General features: G+C 39.9%; 1 protein-coding gene across 1 annotated transcript; it reads left to right on the forward strand.

The window, feature by feature from the left end:
• Positions 1 to 2,074: 2,074 nt before the first annotated feature.
• PLA2G4F (phospholipase A2 group IVF) lies at positions 2,075 to 26,195 on the forward strand (the record flags this gene model as incomplete). The annotated part of the gene is made up of 20 exons (XM_080345027.1): positions 2,075 to 2,185; positions 6,265 to 6,337; positions 8,218 to 8,354; positions 9,668 to 9,796; positions 11,103 to 11,143; positions 11,647 to 11,689; positions 12,919 to 12,985; positions 13,280 to 13,449; positions 15,583 to 15,696; positions 16,219 to 16,256; positions 17,184 to 17,319; positions 17,873 to 18,009; positions 19,782 to 20,004; positions 20,587 to 20,701; positions 21,837 to 21,974; positions 22,468 to 22,575; positions 23,139 to 23,333; positions 23,663 to 23,829; positions 24,434 to 24,620; positions 25,804 to 26,195. 20 exons carry the CDS (start codon positions 2,075 to 2,077, stop codon positions 26,031 to 26,033), a joined length of 2,559 nt encoding a protein of 852 aa, XP_080201153.1. The 3' UTR covers positions 26,034 to 26,195.
• Between the last annotated feature and the right edge of the window lie 672 nt (positions 26,196 to 26,867).

A 26,867-nucleotide genomic window follows, 5' to 3' on the forward strand; every position in this document is an offset into this window, starting at 1 on the left:
TTTGGAGAAAACCAACCCACCAAAACAAACCCCAAACAGAAACCTCAACAGTGTCCTTTGGAATCTCCTCTTCTAATTATGCAGCTGCAAGTCACTGCATCTCAGCTCTCAGTGCAAAAGGGGTGCCTTGCAATATCTATGCACATTTTAAGTACTATATAGTGTTGTTGATGATGGTATCATTTGTTCATGCTTGCTGACAAATAACTGAATGAAACATAGATATACATTTACCTTTATTACTATGGGGATGCTGATCCAAGAAGAAGTAGAGTTACCAGGTGTGAGGCTATTTTTGTTGCCTCGTGTTTTGATATCATTTTGCTTGCTTGTTTTCTTAATCTGCTAGGAAATGACAAAAGTGAGTAGTTGCTCTTTGGCTATTAAGTGTCTGTAGATAGCTTTTAAAGCTGCACACAAACACTTTACTAATGGATGATCTGTTGACTGTGAAGCATATGTTCTAAAGAACTCTCGGTTTTTCTTGAGAGAAAAATTAAAGAGAAATTCTGTAAACATGAGATGTTTATGCTGATATTTCATTGGAAGAGGACAGAACTTCAGGAAAAGACAGGTAAGCCAGATTTTTAAATGCAATTGGGAACTCTCAAGATAAAATAGAGGGTTTATATACCACCTGTAATAAACTGCTGAGAATACTTGTGATTTCTCCATTTTACCTCGTTGTGTGAGGCTGCTGCGGTTTTCTTGTCATTTATAGTCATGAGCTATATTAGATTAAATAAATCACACTTATGGTTCTGCACTTTTTCTAAGATAAATAAAACCTAATATGACACTCCTTCACTTTCAGTGCAGTGGTATGTAGGAAATGTAAAGCCCGGTGTCTGTCGTTTTCATACCATTTAGTTCCACATGAGGGCTTTACAGCAGTTGTTGGCTGTTTTGCAACAGGCCTGTGTTTGATTTTTGTGTCTGCCTTGACTCTAAGTCTGTGAATTCACAGAATCACAGAATGGTTGGGGGTTGGAAGGGACCTCTGAGGATCATCTAGTCCAACCCCAGTTCACTAACTAGTACTGACTTGTTTGTGTTGTAAATGTCAGTGCCTGAGCTTTTATTAATTTTCTTAAATTCTGATCTAGTGACTGACACTAATGACAGGAAATGATTAATGAATGGGACCTCTCTGAGAGTGTGTCACGTTCTCATGTTTGTATGGAGCCGGTGCCATGCTGCATTACTGGCTTTCATACATTCTCGGCTACTTTCTAATTGTGGAAACACTTAAGTTTGTTTTCTGGTCTCCTGCTTCAGTTTAAGCTCTTCAATAAAATGCTCCAGACAAGACAATTGTCAGCAGCTGTTAACAAACTAATCACTTCCAGTAAACAATTTCCTTTGCTACTTAAATATTTTTTCAAGCACAATAGACTCAAAAAAGTCTGCTGTATCTGTTGTACAATTTTTCAAGAACTTTTGGTGGAAGAATCAAGACTAGGCTACATAGAAACGTGAATAAAGAGCGGGGGGACTTGTGCCGGCTGCTCACACTGCTAGAGGTTAGATGTGGTAAATTAACGTTCTCTGAGACATCCTAGTGCAGATCGAATTGTGATGTCTCTAGTCAGACCTCCTTGAAATTTCTTGGAACCGCTACAGTTGATCACAAATTCACCTTTGCTTCAGACTGGTAAGATGAGAATCTCTTTCTATTTTAAAATGTTCTTTTAGGGCATGCTGAAACTCTGAAAGGGTTTGAACAGCTGAAGTCTGGGCCAGGTTGCTGGAACTCTGAAAGAAAATCCCTACTGGGGGTTTTGAGGTTGTGGCTTAATGATGGAGCAGTGCTGCTTCCTACCCAGGGCTGCCCTGTTCGCTGCTGCATCTTTCCTGCCCTCACCTTCATCAGGATTTGCAACACCTGCCGGTGAGGTTCTAACATGGTTGTTTGGTGAGCACCAGCCCCACCTCCGCTCTCCTGGCTGGATTGCAGCCCGGCCCTGCGCAAACCTCCAGCGCCATCCCGCAGCTGCCTCTCTCGTCTGGGACTCGCTTCATCTTCTGCCTTTCCCTGCCAGGTTTTCTGTGGAGACGACAGGACGTGTTTCCCATGTTCCATGAGGTGCTGCGGGGCCCGTTTCCAGCCAGGGCGCTGCCTTTCCTGGCAGCCGTGCTTTTCCAGAGGAAGGAGAGGAAAGAGACGGGGTTTTATCACTGGCGGGTAAGACAAACGGCAGGGCTGTCTGTGAGATGATGTTCCTCAGGTGCTGTGTTAGGCACTGACCTCCTGATACTGCACGTGTGGAAAACCAGTCCCGCTCTTCTGCAGGGATTAAACTAAAAGTTTATTATTAGGGGAAAACTTTGGAACCTACTTCAGCATTGTCATCCACGTTTTTACTAAATGTGGAGCCTGTGTGAGGCAATGCAGAGCATGTCTCTGTTTCTGTAGATTTTGAGGAACAGAATTAAGCTGATGACAAGTACTTTAGAGGGGAGACTCCAGCATACTGGGCTTCTTATCAGTAGAGATAAAATCGTGGTTATGTGTTTTCTTGTAAAATATCCTTGATTCTTACCTCTCCCTTCCTTTCTGCTCTCTGCCTTATCCTGCAGGACTTAGTCTAAAGTAGACAAAGATCAATGGTGTTTGTAGTGTAGCAAAACCACATTAGATAAAGTGATTTCAATGTGTTTGTCCTTTAAATAGTTTATAATCATTCCATTCTGTAATGTGGTCTGGCCAATACCCTTAGTTTTGAATTGCACTAAACTGTTTGCAAAGGAGCCTTTTTATAGGAGGTCTGATCTGTCATATGATTGCCTGTCATCCCCCTCCCTCCCACCCCCCCCCCGCCCCGAATCTGCAGCTTAAAACTGAGGTGACTGTTAAATGTCACGAGATGGCTTGCTGCCTGTATGCCTCTCTGCACTCCTGTTTGCTGTGTGATAAAAATTATCTTGTTAACTTTTTTTATGTTGTTGGTGAGAACTTGGGAAATCAGGGTAGAAGAGACTAGTATTAGCATGCTGTGATTTTCATTAACCAGTAAACCACTGGATGTGTTGTTTCGCCTCAGGTGTTCACTATATAAATAAATAAATTAGACACTACTTAATGAATTTATGCTGGCTGGTGGGGAGAGATTTTGTCTTGACTAGTTAATAGCAATTGAGCAAGGAGAGAGACAGCAGATTGCCCTTTTGGCTTTATAGGCGAATTCAACCTGATCAAATCTCTTTCCAAAGTTTAGCCTTTGTTTCACGCATCTAAACACAAGCAACTGAGAGGTGAGCTCAGTGTTTGCCATGGCTGTTGTAATACTGAACTGCTTGCACTACACATATCACCTGACTGGTTATAAAACTTGCCCTCCAGAAAACTGTGGTTCTTGGGGCTGGGTGTAAGGTCTCCCTTTGTGACTGTGGGTGCACACTTCTGAAGGAGAAGGGAAAGTCAGGAGTTTGCTTTTGGGTTTAAAAGCAAACTTGTGGCACTGTGGCTGAAATAACGAGGAAGAGAGTCACGGGCAGCAGTGTTTACTCAGGAACAGAAACAAGATGGGGAAAGTGCTCCCTTGGTGAACTGGACATTTCTTTGAGCCACCTGATTTACTGGGTAGCAGTGAACACAAAATATAGCTTAGAAGTTACATTTTTATTTGCTATTGACAACACTTCTGTGATGAAACCGGCATGCTTATTGCGAGTCCTTCCTGTCTACTGTGAGATGTGGAGTGGGTCCCAGCACTTACTGTATAAAGGCAGGTGTGTTCTGGGCCGTATGAGAGTAAAGACTACCAGGTTCTGTAGCTGGGATAACCTGTTTTGCAGTTGCTTGCTGCTGCATCAGCACCTTCAGTTTAGATGAAAGAGATGGAGAGCTGTTAGGAAGGTTAAATGTTTGACAATTCAGTCTTGTACCCTCATTTAAGGATTTCAAGGGGTTTTTTTGCTTCAGATGCACTTTCCTGAGCTCTGGAAAAAGGGATGATTCTGAGAAACCATCGAACTGAAAACTAGAAATTGGCTGTTTGCATCTGTCATGTACATTGGTTTGTTGTCACATACACAGATTTAGGCAGAACTGTCATTATTTGTTGTTCATTTCCCATATTGTTTTCTTGCCTGACCTTTCCCTGATGTGCTCAGATAAAGCATATCTGATAATCGGATGCTTCATTGCTCTGCAAACTCACCTTCTAACATGTTATGACCTTGTTTTGCCTTCACTATAAGTAGAAAAGGCACACAGGAAGGTTCTGGCATAGTTGATAGCACAGGCTTTGGCACGTAAGGAAATGTCTGTTGCGTTATATGGCCTTAAATTATGACATAGCTGAGGATACATTTTCCACACCCAAGTAATGACTAACTGCAGATCACGAGTCATTAGAGACCTTTGGAAAGGACTTTCTTTTGAATGTGTAGCTATTATGTTGACAGATGGTGTGCAGTAAAAGAGGGATACGCTATCTTTAGGGTGTTCTGTGCTTCCTCTGAGTCTGAATTCCAGGCAATAGTCAGGCTACGTGAGTGACGATTGCTTTGACAGCAGTGGAGGTGTGATGATGTAGCTTCATTTCTCAACAACGGAAGAGTTGCAGCACATTTAGGAAGTTGATGAGAATAACCTATGCAACCTTGAATGTGTCTCTGTAGTCCATTCCCCAATTTGATGAGGTGAAAGGAAGTCAGGCTTTGCCTGAGAAGGTGATGTCGGTGATGGAACAACATAGAGTTGATTAGGAAAGGCTTAAAAAGGAAGAAAACCTAGCATCTGAAGAGTAGAGCTCAGGGTGAAATTTGCTGTGAAGGCATGTCTTGTTCCAGGAAACAAATGAGGGAAAGAGTATCTTCAAAATATTGATGCTGCAAATAAGAGCCCTTTGAGAGTAATAATAGTATAATTAGAGTTTATTTGCACAAATTTAATCTGGCACCTGCACCTTACACAATGCATGCAATTTTTACCCTTCACTTGTTGGTCAGGGTGGATGACATTCACTATAGGTGTCTTGGGTTTATTGTAGTGTTCAAACCCTCTTTTGCAAAAGCTGGCAAGTATCTTAAAGTGATAAGAAATAAGGAAAACTCCACAAGTATGTGACTGCTTAACAAACACAGCACAGTTTCATTTATCAGATAAGGGATATCCAGGAACAGTTTGACAGTTCAGGGTTCATTGGTTTCCTTGGGATCCTAATTAGTGATACGTAAGGCCTACATTTTTATATAATATTTGGCACTCTGCAGCATTTTGTTGTAAGTGAAGATCCTGTTGAATTCATTTGTAGATGAATACTAAGCATATCTGAAATTAAACTCTAGTCTCAAGTCAGCCACACAGAAAATGATGGTTATGAAGTAGTGACCACCTGTGAAAAGCACTTTGAAATGGGATTTAAGAATAGAAAAGGTTTTTATCTGGCCAGGATTCTGTCATAACTGATGGAAACGAGGCAGAATGCCATTCTGTTCATGAGCCTTACACAACTGCTTCTGTCCAGTCCTTGCTCTAAATACTCTTCAAGCTGTTTTATCGTGTCTTTCCCTACCCTCCCCCGCTTCTCCTTCATAATCTTCCGTGATTCAGTCAGGCTTTTCTTTCCTATTCACATCCAGGCATTTAGTAATATTACTTTACAAAAATAGCCTCCCAGAAGCTTTCAAGAGCAAGGATTACATTTTGATCTATACTGGTAAAGTGGCATGCTGGTTTAGAGTGCTGCTATCAGTAACAGGCCAGAATGAACAGGTTTGTCTTTTCTTGCTCAAACTGCTGTGAAGTATGTGTTCCTACAAGAAAGTGTATTTTTTCCTCATAGCAAACAGTGTATGCTTGCTTCAGTTATGGTCTTCAGAGCATGCTCTTAAGATTCTTGCCATGTCTGCTGTTACTCAAGCATGCATATGCCCTTGACAAGTACTCTTAAACTAGCCAAGTCATGATTAAAATTATTTGAGCAGCTCCAGTATCTGTTTATCCTTCAGTAGGAATGAATTAGTGAAGCAATTAATTGGTTGGTGGTTGATTAGAGGAAACCCTAAATAAGGGACCTATTTTCTGAAGTCTGTGAGGAGTTACCATAAGACATCAATCATTCCTGTGCTGAAAGGGAATTGAGTTTTATTCTAGACTCCTTTAGTTTTCCAGGACACTGAAAGCACTGTGTGTGTTCCCAAATGGACTCATTAGTAGTTTATTTTGAGCTGATCCATTTCTCTGAACTGATACTAGTGTGTTTACAGAACAGACATTGTAGCTGGTACATGCTGAGCTTGTTCCTCTCTTTTCAGCGGGAGAAGCACCCTTACTACAACCTAACAGTGAAAGTCCTCCGAGCCAGAAACATCAAGGGTACGGATCTGTGTAAGTATTTAGTCAAGGTATTATGAAAACAGATGGTTTGTTCAGTGCATATCTGTAACACAGGTAGCATTGTTATGGGAACTTCTTACCTGCACATGGTGTATTGCCTTTATGTCTGAACAAAGGCTTCTCTTGTAAGTAAAGTGTTGTATATGTTTTAAAGGCTTGATGTGAGGCCAAGCTGCAGATTAACCCTGCTACTTTGCAGAACAAGAACAGATAAGGCCTGGTAACCTTTTCCTTCTCTGCTCCTTTATACATTCTCCTGTGGCCTTTTTTGTGTTCCTTTGTCTGGATTCAGCCTGGTCATGGCAAATTTTACCCTTGCTGCTGAGCAGTTGTCTTGCACCTGGAAGTAGCACTCTTCAATTCTAGCTCCTAAATGTTTATTTTTCCCAGTTGTAGCAGTTCTTTCTTTCATGTGTCTGCTGTTTTGTACATGTAATTGAAGCTTTTTATTGAGGTCGGTGATTGACTGATTTTAAGATAAACTGCTTTTTACCTGTTCCTGCTTTTTATAGCATGGTATATGTTCCCTTCCTCTTGTGCATCTGTGTTGAGTAAATCTCTCAGGACTGTTTGGAGCATTTGGATCTTTGAATCTCATTTAAGATTTAATTCCTTCAAGTTTAATACAGTAAGGTAGTCTGCCCACCTACAGTTTATACCTGGCATCCAATATCAAACTACTGGAATGGTAAATGACTGTCCAGGGAACAAAAACCCTCCTGAAAGGCTGAGGGCTAGAATCACACTGTGAGGAGAATTTCTTTTTATGGCCATTCTGTTCAACTGGAGTGAAGAATGGTTCATGTACTTGTGTTTTTAGAGGTGCCTTAACTGGAAGAAGGAGGACCTGAGACAATTGGTTATTTTCAGAGAATGGACACAGAAAGCTCAGCTCTTGGACAAACTAGATGAGGGTATAGCAGTGGGTGGATATTGTCTATTTGGACTTTAGTGAGGCTTTTGACACTGTCTCCTGTAAGATTCTCATCGAGAACCTGATGAAAAATAACTGGATGAGCAGACAGAGTTGGATTGAAAATTGACTGAATGGCAGAGCTGAGAGGGTGGTGATCAGTGTACAAAGTCTAGTTGGAAGCCAGTAACTAGCAGTGTAGCCTAGGGTATAATTCTCAGTCCCATATTGTTCAATGTCTTCATTAATGAGCTGGATGATGATGCAGTGTACCCTCAGCAAGTCTGCTCATGTTACAGAACCGTGAGGAGTGACTGGTACACCAGAGGGTCACATTGCTCTCCAGAGGGAAAGTGACAAGCTGGAAAAGTGAGCTGACAGGAACCTCATGCAGTTCAACAATGAGAAGTGGAAGTCCTGCAGCTGGGGAGGAACAGCCCTGTGCACCAGTGTATGCTGGAGGTCCATAGACAACAGCTTTGCAGCAAAACACCTGTGTGTCCATGTGGACAGCAAGCTGACCATAAGCCAGCAATGTGCCCTTGCTGCAAGGAAGCCTGATGGTATCCTGGGCTGTATTAGGAGGAGCATTGCCAACAGATGGAAGGTGGAACCAGATTCTTTCAGTGGTTCTCAGTGACAGGACAAGAGGCAACGGGCCCAGCGTTGGCAGAAATATTTTTTGAAAAGTTGATCTTGCTCATTTTGAATAGTAGTCTCTTTCGTGAAGAGCTTTATGGTTTGCATGAACCAGGAAAAAAAAAAAAAAGGAGATCTAAGTACCTAATATTCAATTTGCTGCTAGTTGAAGATGTGTACTTCACTAAGGGCTTTTGCTTTACAAGTTCGGCCTTAAGTTTGCATGTTTCTGTGATGCAGTGAGATCTAGAAAATGAAGAGCTCATTGTATGTTTGATTAAAGTTGTTTTCATGCCTGTCTCTATACTCTCTGCTCTAGTGTCCAAGGCAGACTGCTACGTGGAACTAAAGCTGCCCACTGCCTCTCCCGTAGTCTCCCGAACTCGGGTAGTTGACAACTCTGATAACCCAGAATGGAATGAAACTTTCCAGTATCGAATCCATAGTGCTGTCAAGGTAAGGAGTGTGCTTTGTGGAGCTGGTTGGGCTATCTCCATTTGGGTGCTGGCTTTTGATACTTCATTCAAAACCACAGGATCTTTATTACCCTCTAAAGCAGTGTTGCTTGTAAGGTGTCAGTCTTCTTCAGGGGTATAAAAAGTTGTACGTTGTTTCTTCAGTGATGACCACACCAGTTTGCAATTGCACTCTCATGTAAATTGCAGATAGAATTTTCCATAAATGACCTTGTGATGCAACTCAGGAAAGGCAAGTTATGGCTCTACCTGACAGAGTTCAGGGTAATTCCTTGTCAAAGCAAGTTTCTATTTGAGGATTGCTTCTACTTTCACAGAGTAGCTGTTGCCTTCATGTAGCTTTACTTGCCTTACACAGCCAAGTGGCTGAGGATAGTGGCAACTAAATTTCAAATCACTTTGCCACTTCATTCTGTCAAGTTTTGCCATCAGTTCCTATGATCGAGAAAAGTGAAATTCAGACTCTTAGAGACAGTACATCTGTCTGCTGTCTGAGCAGGACCTAGTAGGCTATTAAAAGTTAAAAGTCTTCAAATTGTCAGTATTCATTCTCAAAGTAGAGGGAATGAAAATGTACCTTAACAGATGAGTTTTATTGTGGCGCTATTGCTTTGGATAATGTCTTTGGCTTTGGAATAAAGTGCTTATTAACAAGAAACTATCCCCCTCACTACTTGGTGACAAAGGTGGAATGGTAATTGACTTAAACGGTAAGAAAATTGCAAACTAAGATTTAGAGTATGTGAGCTTTTTCTTCCCCTGTAGCTCAGGAGGCCTCAATCTGGTTACTGCTGTGAGGCTTTGCCAGCACCATTCTAAGTTCAGTCTTATCTCCTTGAAAACTAGTTGCTACAAGGCCATTTTTTTGAGTGCCATATGCAGTGGTGTCTGTTTCAATTAGTTTCTGCTGGATTCACCTGTTCTGAGGCAGTGTGGAGCAGGAAGTGAGAGGTTCCTGTGACACCCTGGGATGAATTGTGCTGGAAGAGTGGAAATGCTCGTGCTTCCTTAGGCAAATCTGTGCCTGAAGCTGGTGGAGAGAACTGCCACGTGCTTTCAGATGGGGCCTCTCTGGTTGAGAAGCTCAGAAAATCTTGCAGCTGAACATTGTCAACCTGGTGATTTGCTTAACTATGCTGTAAGTCCTGCTGGTAATAGTGAATTCTCTTCATGAGTAGGAAAGGGGGACGATATTGATTAATGCATAAAATGTCTATTGTATACAGCTACTCTCATTTGTGGAAGTGTTTTTTGTCTCTTCATCTGAAGCTGTTTGTTTCGGTTTGTTTCTAGAACATTCTGGAATTGACACTCTATGATAAGGATGTCCTCATCAGCGATGAGCTCACGTCCATCGTCTTTGATGTAGGGGGCATGAAGCCGGGTCGCCCCCTGCTGCGCACTTTCAGGTTGAACCCTGAGGTTAGTCCCTGGCTGCTTCCCAGGTCACCTTTGAATAGCTGCAGCTCATTGCTACAGAAGTCCAGCAGTACATGGTTATTCATCTGTCTGTCTTGTAAAAGCCAGAAGGGGAAAATGCATCAGCAGATGATGACAACGTGTATGTTTTTACTGACATCTGAGATATTTCTAAAATCCCTAGTGATTTTTGTTTCTGGCTGCGTTCCGCAGTCTTTGGGATTCCCAGTTGAGTGAAACTTGTTGTGACTAGTCTATCAGAAGACGTTAAAACATCTTTAAAGGGAGTTGATTTTTCAGAAGAATAGAGGAGCATAAACTAGGCTTCAGAAATGAAAGGCATTTGCATTCAGCAGTCATTTTTGGGATGGCAGACTGTCTTATTTAGTTTATTTTCCCTGAGTGATGTTCAGTTACTTTTAACCTATGCTTCATGTGCGTGACATTTGTGCATATCAGCTGCTCTTGGTTCCTGCACACCTGTTGATGGACTTGCAATGAGACAGCTTGTTTTACACAGCTAAAGCCATATCACCAATCTGATATTTTCTGTAACCAACTCAAACACATTGCTACAATAGGCCTGCATTAAAGATGAGCTAATTATGTCTTTTCTTGAGAAATCATGTTTCAGTGCTATTGGTGTGGTCAGTGTCTCAGGCACTCTAAATGATCTGTAATCACGGAAAGAGGCTTGGTAATTCCCTTGTTCCCATCTCTATCCTGTTTTCTGAATGCTTAAGTCATCTTGATCATTAATTGTGTAAAACAGAATTACCCAAATTGGCTTCTACTTGGTTATTGTAAAATTTGTGTTAGGTCTGGTATTAAGCATTTACTGTATACTGTGGCAGGGGAAAAGACGGCTGGGTCGAAGTCTGTACAAGACAAAGACAGCAATGAGCTCAGATTGCAATCTGTCGAAATAATTAACAGGAGGAGGCACAAAGCCTCATGTAGAAGCTGTTTGCAAGATGTGGTGCTGCAGTGGTGCTTGAGCCAGAGAAGGGCGTGGGTTTTTTTCTCATTAGCAGAACAATGTACCTGAAAGTCAACTCTCACTTGTGTGTAGTTGTCTCCTCAAGCATAGATGTGTGTGGTCATATAGGGTTTGCCTGGGAAGACAGGAATGTTCAAAGAACAAAAGGCTTAAATTTAAAACTTCGAAAATTGAACTGGAGCTTTCACAAAAGTAACAAAAGTAGTTACTGTAGTTTGCAACAGGAAGAAATCTTCATCCCTTGGAAAAAACTTTGCATAATTATATTCACGATCAAAGGTCACCTGTGTCCAACTTTTATTTTCAAAGGCTAATGAAGAGCTGGATGTAGAGTTTTACTTGGAGAAATGGTGAGTCCTACCTGAAGAGCTTAATGAACTTGAGCTCTGCTGATATGTTATCTTGGTTGCTTTTTCTGTGCAGGGACAGTCTTGCCCGTAAGGCTCATGCCTTACAGTTCTCTCATGTTCCAGTTGATTTGCCAGTGGTTGATCACAAATATCCTTAAGGTCTCAGTCAACAAAATGTTTGGGGTAGCAAAAGAGAAATAAAACTTTGCTGGACTTCATAGCGATGGGAGCACTGCAAAGGAAATGAACATTTTGTGGATGAGTGAGTTAGGGCTGGGGAGATGTTATAGCACGTACTTATATTTGCAGAGGAATATTTTCTTCAGTATTTTATCCCCCATTTTTCTGTAAAGGGAAATATATTTGATGTCAGTCTAGTCTGCATAAATCTATCACACTGAGGACCTTTCTCCTCCACCTCTTATCCAGGCAGTTGCTTTCTAAAGAAAGATGAAGCAAATTAGAAACAACACTAATTTGCATTAAATTTCTTCCTTTCACAGCTCAGATGCCCCTACAGAGGTATTGACCAATAGTGTCCTTGTGGTGAGTACATGGAAGTAAATTACATATATTGGGGTTTACTCCTGCAGGTAGGTTTTTAGTAGTGAGAGGACAAGGATTGTTGAGAACTCAACTCCTGCATCCAAATAGCTCCTATTCTCTATACCATCTGCCTTTTTTTTTTTTTTTTTTTTTAAATTTTGCTGGTTTGAAAAGCTTCCTTGATTTTTAAAACTTGATACCAACTCACAGAAAGGATTTTTTTTTTTTTTTTTTCCTAGTGAGGCTGTTTTAAAAGATACTAAAAAACAAAAAGAAGTCTTTAGAAGGTTAGTGTGTCTTGCAGATTGTACTGAGCTATCTAGCCTAGATGCTGGCCAGGTATCCTTATCTCAACATCTACTATTTCTAACCTTTTATCAGTGCCATTCATAAGTGGGTGATAACTTTTGAGTCTGAGAGTTTTTATCTTGAGGGATTTGTCAGTTCTCTTGGGGCAATCAGTCTAAGAAATAGAGTGCATTATACATTAAAAATACTGGTGTTACTAGCTCTTTTCTCCCCTCAAAGGAAAGGGACTGGAGTGGTGTTTATTAATAAGGAAAAAGGATGAGGAAAGAGGTCATCATTGTTGAAATGTAGAGTTTTAACATTTTTTCAGGAAAAACTGATGACGTTTGACAGCATAGTTCTGCAGACTGTTTCACAGGAGAAAGTCTTTTGTGTTCCAATTTCCCTTAGAAAATCAGTCTTACATTCAAGCAGCAGACTAATTTCTTATCTTTTAGATCAGTTATGGCCAATTAAGTATCTCATCTGCTGTCCTAGAAGGGAGGCTGATGATTGAATGGTGTGAGAGACTAAATTTAATGAGGACATGGATGGTCCAAGACAGAAAATCATGGCAGAATTTATGAAGTGCTTGTTTGGATCCAAACAGGTACTCACACATGCATTAAAAAAGGTAAAACAACAGAGAAACCCCAGGTGTTGAGAACTTGGAACTCTGAAGTACTGGTTGCAAGAAAAACAAACAAACAAAGCAAAACACAAAACTGGAATAGGAAGGGTGGTTTTAATTTTGCAACAAAAGCAAATAATCCCGTCCTACTGAAGTAAAACTTGCTCTTTATTTGAAAAATCAAAATCATCCTTAGTGCTTTTTGACAGCTTGTAACTGAAAACCTCCACCTACTATAGCAGGTGGATTAAGCTTCAACTAAGAGGTGAACTAAAATCTCATAACCAGAGCTGGTATCTTCTTTTCATAGGTTCGCCCTTGTTTGTCTCTGCAAGGTACCATCAACAGAGAAGAAAAAACAAAAGAGAAACAGCGAGGTAGTGCTGCCTGCAAAGTTTAAATCAGATCTACTTTTCAGCATGTTTATTCCTTGAGAGAGGGGGGACTTGATTCTCTGCTTATACAGTGCATTTTTATTCACTGACTACAGAATTTCAAGTTAATTTTGCTTTTATCTGTAATACTAAATAATATTGGGTCACTTCCACTGGATACCACACGAGAGATTTCTTTTTTTTTTTTTCCTTGTATTTTCATAGTCTCAGCTACACTTAGTAAGAAGTATCTGATTTTCAATATTTATTTAAATGTCTCCTTATTCTAATGCACAGGGAATTGTGAGGTCAAGCTGTCTGTTCCAGGTGCATATCAGAAGCAGTTTTGTATGCCTTGGAGACCAGAAAATGGGAAGGATTGTGGAACCTCTTTTGTCTTTCATGTGGATAAAGAAATGTGTCCAGAACTGAAAGTGGAGGTGGAGCAAACCTTATCTGTCCTACAGGTAAGCATTTGTACTGACTGCTCTAAAGTTTACAGCCCCCTTTTGAATAAATCCACTCTGAAACCAGTACATTTGATCTGTGAAAATGTCCTTAAGCAGGAATTGAATGCTCTTAATTTGATCATGGGAAGTCCAGAGACTCCTTCAAATGTTCAAGAATGTCAGGTTTGGGTCTATTATTTGGGTACATGTGGATGTAAAAAAACTTGCCTTGGGAGCAAGTTTCTTGTATTCCATGTGGTACCAGGGACCATCTATTGTTAAGGTTTCATCACTTCCAGATATATCTTTTTGGTCAAACTTAACTGTAGTGTTGTACTTGCTCAGATCAAAATTTTCTAGGCTAGAAGCCTGTCTTGAATTGATGTTATATTTTTGTGGTTATGTTAGGATTTTTATGGCCAGAGAGAAGTTTTTTCTCTATCATTGCTTTTTACACATTGCTGTTCTTTTACTTTAAAAAGTGAATAAAAATGGCAGATGTTTCATTTAATCTTTGACATTAGGCAAGGAGGTGAACTTGTCTTAAAATTGTCCTTAACACTTGAAAATCTGTTCTGACATGGGGATTAAAAAAATCTGGATCTGCACATGCTTGCTACATGAGGACATCTTTCAGCTGTTGAGATATTCAATGACAAGTCTTTTCTATTAGAAAGTTGGAGAGCACGTGCCTCTTGCAAGGATTTATTTTGCTTTGCCTATCACTTCACAGTTCCTACAGGTACCAATGAGTGTGTGTATCCCATGGGAGTGACTGAATATTAATTCTGATGACTGCTTCCAGTATGACCATACACCAAAAACGGAGCAAGAAAGCTATTTGTTCTGTGATGTTTTTCATCCCCACATGCTGTTGGGCAGCATGAATGCAGAATGATGATTTTGGCTACACTAGAGGCATTTATGGAGAAGATAACACAAAAAAGAGTATGGAAGAATAGCTTTGCAATGGGGTTGGGTGGGCAGCAAATATGAGCAGAAGAGAGAGACCTTCACTTAAGTAGTCCAAAAGTCAGAGCCAGGCAAGCAAAAACACTATAGAAGTCAACCATGGAGATTGACCCGTGTGGTAAACCTCAAGCAAACCAGGGCTGGTAGCTGGCAGAACATATTCCTTCAAGAGCTGGCATAGAGCACAAAGCTGTTCTGTCTGACCTTTCCTCTCTTATCAGAGGTAGGAGAGTGCCAGGAACGTAGAAGTGTTGCTTGCCTTGTACCTAAATGCATGTTATTTAGCCCTGTTAGGAGGAGGGCAGTGGGCTTAAAGGGCATTTGACTCAGGACAGTTGGTTTTGGTCAGAAGACATCTGTAAAATCTATGGATAGTTCCTTGTCTGTCCTCAGTTCTTGTTGTGAAAGGGGTGATAACTTGTTGTTTCTTTAAGGTCCTGCCTCTTCCCAGGGGCTGAGGCCTGTGGTGGGTGTAAAGGATCCAGCCCACATGGTAGGCTCTATAGGTTTGAGTGTGGCCTTGTGACATGAGGAGTTTTTAAGTACTGCTCTTTTAAATTTAGGAACCTGAACACAGCTCTTTATTAAGAGAGCTTGCTACTTGCTAATCCAGCATAGGAGAAAAGCCAAAGACTTCCTGGCAAACTTTAATTTACTGTGCTTGTAAAGATGATTATATTTTTTAATTACATGCTTCTGTTTGTGCTTAAGGTTTTTATCTTATTCCCTATTTTGTGGTATTTTTTTCTGTATGCCTAACCCTCTTGCCTTGTTGGTATCTTTTCCATAATCCTGCTTTGAAGACAGAATGTAAGTTCACTTGTGAGCTTTCTGACATATGTCAGAAGACAACTAGATTTTTTTTTGTTTAAATTTTATATATGGAGATGATTTTTTGTGTGTGTGTGTGTGGCAGATAGCCATATTAAAAACAAAACAAACAAACAAACCCCCAACAAAACCAAACCGAACAAACCCCAAAAGTATTTGATTGAGAGAAATAATCCCAGCAAAGACCTGTCAAGCAGAGGGCAGGATGAACTTGAAAAGCCTTAGACTTCTGAAAAAGATTTTGTTATAATGGTCGTAAGTTTTGTTTGTTATTTTGACACATGAAAGTAATATCTTTAACAATTTTTTTTCTGTAGAGCTTAAATAAAATTTTGTTTTCTTTATTAGGATGGTATGAACCCTGATATTGAAAAGCATACTACAGTTCTGGGACTGGGGACTGTACCAGTGAATTCCCTTCCTATTGGACAAAAAGTTGACAAAAACGTGTCTCTGGGAGAGGTAATGTCATCATTTTGCTCTTGTTTTGAAATACTTGGGATAACTTTTTCCTCCATTGCCTATAGGCATTTGGAAAGTTAAGCTGCACATGATTTCTAACAGTGCTGTTTTCTTGGATATCTAGAATGAAATACTGATACTACTCAGTGCAGTTCTTCTAAAAATGTTTTCATGGTTGGGTCTTGCAAAGTAAGTGTAAAGTTCATAACTTTCTAAAGCAAAAAGTCTGTTATATTGTGAAAGAAAAATATCAGAGGAAGAGAAAAGCAAGAAGCTTGGAGGAGAAATAACTTTCTCTCCCTGCGCTCTGATTATGTGTTTTATTCTCTGTGGGGACTACTGAAAATGTCTGAAACAGGTGCAAGTGAAAGGTGTTCCAGAGCCGTAGTTTTGTGGGTGAGGGTGCTGTTCTCTATTCTTGTTAGTATCCAGTGACCCTGTTGATATCATAACCTCTAGTTAGTAGTTCTGCCTCTGTAGTTGCTATCAATATCAATTATGAGATGTGTTCCCTTTTTGCAGGGAGAAAGTTTGAATATGAGTTTGAAAACTGAAGAGAGGTGAGTGGGAACTTCAGAGACCTCTAAAAATCAGGGAAGGCATTTATTCTCATAGTGAAGGAGCTGAGTGATGCTCCCCATTGTTCTGGGGAGGTCTGTTGTCTCTATTGATCTATTGGGATAGATTAAAGTATCTCACGTTATTTTTCTTCTGAAGACTGTGACTCTTCAGTTAGCAGATACTATCTGTTGGATTGATGTTAATCCTGCTTAAATATGAAGATTTTTTTTTTTTGTTCCTAGTGCTTAAATTTAAAATAGCTCATGGTGTAAATATTAAATACCTTTGTTAGGTTCAAATAGTTTCCAGAAAATGTGCAGTGCTGTACTGAGAAATAGGACAGGACATCTTGGTATGTGAAGAACTTGAACTATAAAATAGAGCAAGGGTGCAGGAAAGGAGTGACAATGAAAGAATAACATAGAAAATGGAGCGCAGTTGGCTAGCAAGTTCAGAGAGTCATTTGGTATATAGTCATTAACTGAAGATCCTGCTCTCCTTTTACAAATTCATAGTAAGTTTCTTGATATTCAGTTGTTCCCCTCTGCCTCTTAAGTTCAGAAACTTCTGTTTTAAAATTGCTTCCCTCTTCATTTCTCCTTCCATGTCAATACAGTAATCTTAATTTTTCCTCATACAATTATCTGAGTATTTTCCTTCTTGAAATTCCTGAAGCTTCATCTGAGTACTGTTTGACACAAGCTTTGTATTTAGACATTAAGGGAAGAATACAAAGTTTCATTTTTAATTCCAAAAGCTGTTATTACAAAATAGCTCATGTACAGACATACACTAAAACTTCATTTAAGTGTTCGATCCATTGATTCAGATCAGCACCTAGATTGTGTGTTCATAGAAACTGCTTTTCCTTGGTATTTACAAATCGTCCAGAATTTTGGGTGTATTTGTCTTAATTTCTATTTCAGCACTTGGGATCTTGATATACGTCTGGGTTTTGACCTCTGTAAAGAGGAAAGAGAATTTTTGGACAAAAGGAAGAAAATAGTTTCTGAGGCACTTACAAAGACTCTTCACTTAAAAGACTCCCCTCCAAAAGATGAGGTATTGAGCACAGTGCTGTAGTGAGATTTGTAAAATCCTTTGTGCTTGGTTGATGATTAGGTATTGTAGGATTCTTTTCCTGTAACCAGTAGAAAACATGGTTTGCATTCACTGTGGTGTGAGATCCCTGTGACATTTCAGTTTTGAAATCTCACATGTTGTTATATTTCTAAAATTTTGAGAGAGGTGTGTGTGTGTTTTGGAACACAAAAAATTGAAATTCCAGAATGTATGTACTTTTTTGAGTTGAACTCTTGTATCTTGGGCTTTGAGCTCTGAACTGTGATGGGAAATTCTGTTTCAGAATGGTTAATTGAAGCTCAGACTGCAGGAACAGCTTCCTAGTTGCTTATTTGAAGATACTCTTAGTCTGATACCTTGCCCTATGATCTCTGGTTGCTTTTATAAAAATGATTGCCTTTTTTTGTTCTTATGTGTATATTGTGTGGCATGCAAGTAAATGTGTGATAATGAGACTTAAATGGGATTAGTTCTGTAATTTATGGGCAGTTCAAAAGTCTTTGGTGTTGACTCCTGAGTTTGCTGCCTGCAGGTTCCAGTGGTAGCGGTGCTGGGGTCTGGTGGTGGGATGAGAGCTCTGACATCGTTCTATGGCAGCCTTGCTGGGCTTCAGCAGCTGGGCCTTCTGGATGCTGCAACATATCTGTGTGGGATTTCTGGCTCTACTTGGTAAGTTACGTGCAGTGTTTATTCCAGAAACTTATAGGTGAATATAGTAGCGCTGAAGCAAAATACGGCCATACCTGCCTTTGTGCCATCTTTAGACAGGCAATGCAGTCAATTATTTTATCAGTTCTCACCTGTGAGTTCTGATGGGGATCCTAGAGAGTCTAATAGATCCATTACCACTTCTAACCAGTGCAGCTACTGGCTAAATCTACGAATTTGCTGCTTTTACCAGCCTGGCAGTTGAATATTGGAGCATATTACATGACTAAAACTGCTGTGTGTTCCCTCAGAGTCCTGGCTGCAAAAACTTCCCCCATTTCCTTACTCTTGCCAAAAAGAAAACTGCAAGTCACTGGAAACATGTCCACATAGACCACTATGTCTTTGCCTTCCAAAATGGTGTCTGTGGCTGCATAGAGGAATAGCACTGGCTTGCACTTTGGTGGACTGGAGCAATGTGCTGAAATGTTAGACATGCCTAGAATGTTTCAGTAGCTCAGTTCTTGGAGTTTGTGGTGAAATCATCCCTCATAAGTACATGTTGTTTTCGTGAAATTATTTCACTGACGAGTTGTGCAACCTGATGGTGTAAGCTGCCCTTCCAGACCTTTGTGTGTTAAATTAACTCCTGTGTACCTGCTATTCTTCCACTAAACTTGTAATCTGGCCTGCCTCTTTTTGTTCAGAGGCAGACTTTCACCCAAAGGTATCCTGTTCACATGGATAGCCCATAGTCCAAACTAATTTCTTGTTTAGTCAGACCTGTGTTCTGATGAAGGCTAAAACTTCTATTGCTTGTACCCAGTAGCACTCGTGCTGTGAGCCAGTCTCTTAGTATTGTTATGGCCCGGAGTTAACTCTGATTCATGAACTGGTTCATGTGTCCTAGCATGTGATGCTTGGAACATCCTTGGAAGGTCAAGATCATATAATCATACAATGATTTGGGTTGGAAGGGACCTTAAAGACCATGCAGTGCCAGCCACCCATGGACAGGGACACCTTTCACTAGACCAGGTTGCTCAAAGCTCCATCCAGCCTGGCCTTGGACACTGCCAGGGATGGGGCATCCACAACTTCTGTGAGCAACCTATGTCTCACCACTCTCATAGTGAAGAGTTTCTTCCTTCCATCTAATCTAAATCTACGCTCTTTCAGTTCAAGGCCATTACCCATTTTCCTGCCAGTACATGCCCTTGTAAAAACTCCCTCTCCAGCTTTCCTGTAGGCCCCATTCAGGTACTGGAAGGCTCCTATAAGGTCTTCCCAGAGCCTTCTCCAGGCTGAACAGCCCCAACTCTCTCAGCCTGTCTTCACAGAAGTCCTCCAGCCCTCTGATCATCATCATGCCCTCCTCTGGACTCTGTCTAACAATTCCATGTCCTTCTTATGTTGGGGGCCCCAGAGCTGAACACAGTACTCTAGGTGGGGCCTCACCAGAGCGGAGTAGAGGAGGAGAATCACCTTATTTGACCTGCTGGTCATGCTTCTTTTGATGTGGCCCAGGATACAACTGGCTTTCTCAGCTGCAAGTGCACGTTGCTGGGTGTCATTGGCAAACATGAAGATGAAGTTGTCCTGTAGGTGTCAGGGTTTTCAGCATATTTTAGAGTTCTGAGATACATTATTATGGTCTCTTTTCATAATGTTTTATCTTTTAGCTAGACTTCTCAACCTTTTGGTTCAGTGCTGCAGCACTAATTATAAATAGCTAAAATTATTGTATATACGAGGGTCGTTATTACCGATAACATTAATATAAGCATTTTCAGGTGTTTATCAACATTGTATCGTGACCCTGACTGGTCTCAGAAAGACCTTCAAGATGCAATCAGAAGAGCTCAGGGTGCAGTGTCCAGCAGCAAAGCAGGAGCATTTTCCCCAGAACGACTGAAATACTATTTCCAGGAGCTGAATGCAATGGAGATTAGCGGACGGAATGTTTCCTTTACAGACTTGTGGGGCCTTATTGTGGAATATTTCCTACAACAGAAGGTAAAAGAGTTCACGTTTGGATGTCTACTGCTGTTTGACTTCCAGGTGGGAGCTCTTGCCCACCCATGCATTGTATGTCATGAAACAAATTACAATCTAGCTGTGTGAGCTGCTCTGGATCAAATGGTGTTGTGGAATAAGCATATGGAGTTCTCATCTCTTTTTTGCTTTGGGTTTCCCAGCATCCTTCTTAAGTAAATAATTTTGAAGTCGTATAGATCAGTGCTATAGAAAAACTGAGTGTTTTTTTGGAATTACTAAATAAATAGCTTTTGTATTGGCCGTGTTAAACCTGAGAGAATGATGTTGGTTTTGTGAAGTGACATTACTGTGCAGTACTTGCTATGCTATTTGAAATCAGAAGGGTAACTAGTTCATTAACAAACACCGGACACTCTAAATATGCAACTACAGAAGTATTCTGTCAAAATCTAACTATATGCATGGACAGTGGGAAGAAAATGAACTTTGAATTATTAGTATTGTTAGTCAGAAATCCTAAGCAACAGCTACAAATTATCAGAGAATGGGTATAGAACTTACCTGACTGAAGTGTGCTTCTCCTTCCTTTCTTGTGACCAGGAAGATCCATCAAAGCTGTCTGATCAGCAAGCAGCAGTGAAATGGGCCCAGAATCCCTATCCTATCTATGCAGCTGTCAATGTGAGACCCAATATTAGCAGTGGTGACTTTGCAGGTATGAACATGGCAAATTTATTTTTGTTTGCTAAAATCCATTAATTCCTTTCACCTATGCAGTTCTTTGGGTAGTGAGTAGGTGACATCAGGAAATGTCTCAAGCAGAAGTTGGTAGTGCAAGAGGCAGCAGAATACTGATTTGCAAAATGTTATCATGCTGATTGCAGGTGTTTTTATAATGACAATAACAGATAAATGAGATTCAACTCTGCTTGCCACTCTCCATGTTTTGCTAGAAAATACCTGAAATTTTCAGGAGCTGAAAGGGAAAATTCTTATAATAAACAAGTTTGTCTGAATCGGAGAACTGAAGTCCTTGGTAATTAGGTGACCTACTTTAGTAGTCTCAGAAAACCAATGTGTGTAGAATTCATGTAAAATAATGGATTGGCAACCTTATAGCATGCATCATCAAAACTGTGGTATTGAGCAGCCTAGGATCTTGCTGATTATACAACTACAGTAAAAAATGAAGGCCAGTCCTATTCCACGTCACTTGAGACTTTAAATATGATGCAACAAGTGAGGATATATACAGTGAGACAGGGACGCAAATGCTTGTGTCCAACTGTTTACCACTGCGAGACATTTTTATTTGTTTGTTTATTCTGGAGGAGTGTGTGTATGACAATGATTTTGATTTGTAATTCTTTGTGGAAAGCTTTCCAGCATGAGGGAACAGACAATGAAGTCTGACACAGTGGGTCAACTGAGTTTTCAAGTCAGTATTGTAATAGTTGCTGAGAGAGGGTAAGTAGTGGGAAGAAAAGCTGAGAAGAGCAAAGTATCTTCTGTTTGTGATGGAAAAGGGAGCCATAAGAATGGTTTGAAGTAGAAGTAAAATGGACAAGTTATTTCTGTAGTAATGAAGTTAAGATGTGGAGCAAGATGGGATTTTTTTTTTTTCCCCCCAAAAGCCAGGAAGCTGTATTTAGTATGAAAGCCTGTACAAGAGTTTTATTAATCATGTGTAAGATAGAGGCTCACTGAGAAGAGTGTCCGGGAGTTCCATAGTGATGGTGAAAAAAGTGGAAGGAGATTCCCTTCTGTCTCTTGTGTGAACAAAACCAAAATTAGTATTTTCACCTGTGTTTATGCTGAGATTAGTAAAGATCCTGTTGGCTTATTCTTAGAATGGTGTGAGTTCACTCCCTATGAAGTTGGATTTCGCAAATATGGTGCATTTGTCCGAACAGAAGATTTCGACAGTGAGTTCTTCATGGGACGGCTCATCCAGAAACGTCCAGAGCCTAGGATTTGTTTTCTACAAGGTATGATCTTACAGTGATGAATTAAACAGAGAGATAGAAATAAGCTGTGCTGCTTTTGCACCTCATAAATTTAAACCCATGCCTTTTTGTCCCTTCCTAAAAAATATGAAGAAGGGAAAAAAGTCAAATCTTTCTCCAGAGGTTTAGGTGTAGGTTCATAGTATTACAGTCTGATGTCCTGAGTCTACAAGAAGATTCTGTTATGAGCTGCCTGTCGAAAACTTCTGCTTTAGGCCTTGCAATTTTCTTGCCATCTTTTCCTTACTGATAGAGGAGGTTTTTTTCTTGCAGAAGTTTCTGCATTATATTATTGCATCAGGATCCATCACATGATTGACTCAAAGGTTTAAGCTCAAACATCACCTGTTAGAATTGTGTGGGTCAAGGGACAGCCCTCTACTATGATGTATAGCAGCTGAATTATACACTGTGAAATTTGGTTACACTGTGAAAAACCTTCTGAGTATTAAATTCTTCCGTATTTCTCCTCCAGGAATATGGGGCAGTGCCTTTGCTGCAAGCTTGGATGATATCTGCCTGAAGGTGGTTGGTATAGGGCTGGGCTTTCTAGATTCTTTTAAAGATGTTATCAAAGTTGTAGGTAAGAACATATATTAAAATAGTAGGATTTTTCAAAATATTCATAGTTGTGGAATGGTCATAAAATAATGACTCATGAATGTGCTGTGTGTCTGTAGTTTTCAAGATTGGTGTAAAGGATAGATTTGGACAAATTTCATAATAAGTAGTGGAGGGAGGTATTTTTTCTTCTTCTCTGCTTTTGCAGCTCTAGTGTTTTCCCCCACGCACTTTTGTTGTTGTAACTAACAATCCTACTGTGTGGATGACTGCCTTATCAGACAGGAATTGTTTTTACTTGGTAACAAGGTTTTTTTTGTGTGGGTTCAAAATGAATATGAATAAGTAAGAATGAATATTCAAAATGAATATTTATAAGTAAGGCTATTCCCTATAAAAAGGGCAAGTAAATTATCCAACCATAGAAGATGAAACTTGTTAAAATTTCATTACAATACTTCCTTGTAAGAGGACAAATTCAGCCTTAGGACAACTGGTTAAGTATTGTAGAAAAAAGGTTGACTGAAATGTTAGAGCTGGACAAGCATTTTCTGTGTGTTCTGCATCCTTCTGTGGCCTCTCCAGATGACTGCCGAAGATTCCATTTCCAAGATCCAACACGACTGAAGACTCGCTTGGTTATACCTGGGGGCCCCTTGTTACAAATTTTCCAGGATATATTCAAGTCCCGGGTCACATGTGGAGAAACGTTCAACTTCATGCAGGGATTGTATCTTCACAAAGATTATGTTAACGTCAAGAAATTTGTGGCTTGGAGAGGTAAATGCGTCTGTATGTATCTAGGATATAAAATAGGGTGTTAATATTCTGTAACAGTCAACATTACAGAACATAGGTGACCTTGACTTTATTCCACTGAAGTCAGGGAATTTATGCCTTACACCATAGCAAAAAATTTGATCCGTTCTTTATGTTCTGTTATATAAAGCAAGCATCAGACTTCGCAGGTCAGTCTCAGATGAATGTGCATGTCGGGATATCTTTTTTTTTTCTTCTTATAACCCCAGCATAAGCTTTGTTTGTTGCTTGTACCAAGAGATGTGTAATGAAGCATTATAGTTACTTGTGTTACTTGGAGTGTCTTCCAGGAACTCATCTGGATGCATTTCCCAACCAGCTGACCCCCATGGAAGAGAGCTTGTATTTAGTGGATGGTGGCTTTTCTATCAACTCTCCCTTTCCTTTGGTCCTTCAGCCAGAGAGGGATGTGGATGTTATCTTGTCATTCAATTTTTCCTGGGAGTCTCCCTTTGAGGTGAGAGATGTGGCTGAGATAAAACCACAGAATCATATTCACGATGGCTGATACAAACTTATGAAAGAGTGCATTAAAATAAATCCTTACCTCTTTCAAATATTGTTGTACTATGCTTTTTACTGTGAATATCATGAGAACACGGAAAGTGACAGCTGTAATAAGATTCAAAACTTTTCAGAAGCTGAAATAGATAATTACCTAAAATAAGAGTATTTGCTTAGCTCATATGATCCTTGTTACTTAGATGTACACTTCTAATGGAAAGGTAGCTACTAGTGATTTTCTTCATGCAAACAAGTTATTTCCTGTATATATGTGTGTTTCTTTTAAAGTGCAGAACTGTCAAGGTGAATATATTTAGAGTAACAAAACATAAAAATTTTCAGCTGCAAACTATTGATGTTTAGCAGCAGTTCTCAGTTCTGCTCTTCATCCTTCTCCTGTATCACCATCCAGAGAAATTGTTTCTGCGAATTTGAAGTTGGATTTCTGTCACTTTTTTTTTTTTGTGAAAGTCTCTCTCCCTTCCAAGATTGTGGTTACATGATCTTAGAGGTGTTGCTGTTATTCTGTTGAAATTATTTTTGTTCTTTGACAATAGATTTTAGAGCTGACTCAGACGTATTGTGAGGAGCGGGAAATTCCTTTTCCAAAAATCAAATTGAGTGAGGAAGATGAAAAGAAGCCAAAAGAGTGTTACATGTTTGTGGATGATAACAATCCAAAGGCTCCAATTGTGCTCCATTTCCCATTGGTGAATGACACCTTCCAGAAATACAAAGCTCCAGGTATCTTAAAGAGCTATTTTTACAATCCTTTGGGTGTGTTGATGGGGAAAATTCAGTGGGTTTAGTGTTCGTCCTTTCATTCTTCTTAGTATTACCCTGTAATTATTAAATTGTTACTTTCATTTAAGGTGGAATCAGCTTCCACTAGTTTTTTGGAAGGGAGAGTGGGAAAAGAGGCTGATAATTAAAAAAATGATAAAAATCTAAAGGCTGGAAGAATCATAATTGGATGATATTTTTGCTTCTTTCTGAACCTGTCTGCCTCGATACCTGATTTTGTTACTTCTAATTATTCTGAATATATGAGAAGGCACTGCAAGTCTATCGAGCAAGAGCACTAGGGTGAAACATAAAGCTATATTTTAAGAAGAGACATAAAATTCAATGTCCTATTTCTCCCATGCTGGGAGGAAACAGAGTCCTGAAGAAAACCTTTGGAATACACAGAAAAGAATGTGCAGGACTGACGCAGGCAAGGGAGATCTAAGGCACTCCATTCACAGAATCACAGAATGTTAGGGATTGTTCGTGTTACCTGTATTAATACTATAATGATTGCCAGACCCTGGCTGCATTTCCTCATCAGTGATGAAGAGTTTCAAAGTATTGGGCTTGAATAGGACTGCTATTTCTTATAATAGCAACAAGCAAAAGTGGTTTTAGCAAGTTACTTTGATTTTAATCTTTCAAGATTGGTATTTATATTCAATGGAAGGGTGCTAAAACCACAAGTTACCATTATTTTGAAGAGTATATACTAATCTCCTAAGGTCAGTTGAACTCAGAGTGTTAATGTCTTTTAGTGTAGAACAGCACTGCCATGAAGAATTGAGCTTTGTATTTCCTACTTTGAGCATGATGATCATGGATGCACTAAACAAATTATCACAATGAAAATGTGTTTTAGTCACGCATTTTGGAGTCTAGTGAAGTAGAAAGACTAATAATGCTTTACCTTCAGCTTCCAACCATTTCGGATCCTGAAAGAGCTGAAATCTCTGAGGAGGAGATTTGGGGAAAAAGCTAAGGTTCAAATCTGTGATATCTCTGTGTGGTGGTTTTTTTTGTTTGTTTGGGTTTGGGTTTTTTGGTGTTGTGGTTTGTTGTTTGTTTGGTTGGTTTGTTGTTTTTTGTTTTGTTTTGGGGTGGTGGTGTCATTTTTTTTTTTTCTTCCTTGCTGCAGGAGTTGAACGTGAGTCAGAAGAGGATAAATCCTTTGGTGACTTTGTAATTGAGGGGAAAGATTCTCCTTACCGTACACTAAATTTCACCTTTGAGCCATACGATTTCAACAGGTTAGTGGAGGTGAATCGCTACAATGTTCTGAACAGCAAGGATGCTCTCTTCAAAACCCTGAACTTGGCTCTGCAAAGGAGAAAGTTGAAGAATATCATCAATACGTCCAATACATGAGCAGCTTCCATAGCTGAGAGTATGGCCAGGCTGCAGTGTACATAAGCCATGTGGTTCAAGATGGGATGTTGAAAACTAAGAGCTGGAAACTGTCCCCTAAGGAAGGGATTAGCACACATGACACTGAAAATCTATTCCAGATAACAGATGCTCTTACAAAAACCCAAGGGATGTACAGTATGTGGTTGTTGCTTTGTCATGTGAGGAAGAGTAAGGAATTATCTAGCCCAGTATCTCATCTTACAGTGGCTGATACCAGATGACTAGGGAGCTCTGTTCAAACAGTTTGAGCATCTGGAGAATAATCTTTCAAACTCCACTGAGTGGAGCACTTCTTTTTGTGAAGGGCACGGCTCCCTCCCTGCACTTTTACAATTTATGTCATCTGGCTCAATAAGTTGTAACTATGCACTGGAAGAGGAAATGTGTCCTTTTGCTTTCAGCTTGCTCCTGGCTGATGCTTGAGTACTTTCAAGACTGAATGTCATTATCTGTTTTCCATATTTGCCATTCATGGTTGCAAAGATCTCTGTGACATTTCCTTCCTATCCTTCTCAGGGATTATAATGGCTTTTAGTCTCCCAGACGTTCAGTACCTTTCTTTGGTAACCATTTGTTTTCGAGAAAATAATAGTTCTGTTTTTCATATTTAACAGTTAAAGACACATGCTGGGATTGTGTTGCTTCTTCCTACAGTTTAGTCATCACAAGCTGATGAAACTTTAAAAGTGCTATGAGTCCCATCTTTCTCTTTCTGTGTAAGAGGAAGGAAGACTCCTTTGAAGAGTCCAAGTTAGATATTTTTTTCTTTACACTTGGGCTTGCAATTCAGCC

The sequence above is a fragment of the Nesoenas mayeri genome (genome assembly GCF_963082525.1).
Source record: "Nesoenas mayeri genome assembly, chromosome: 5".
Lineage (NCBI taxonomy): Eukaryota > Metazoa > Chordata > Aves > Columbiformes > Columbidae > Nesoenas > Nesoenas mayeri.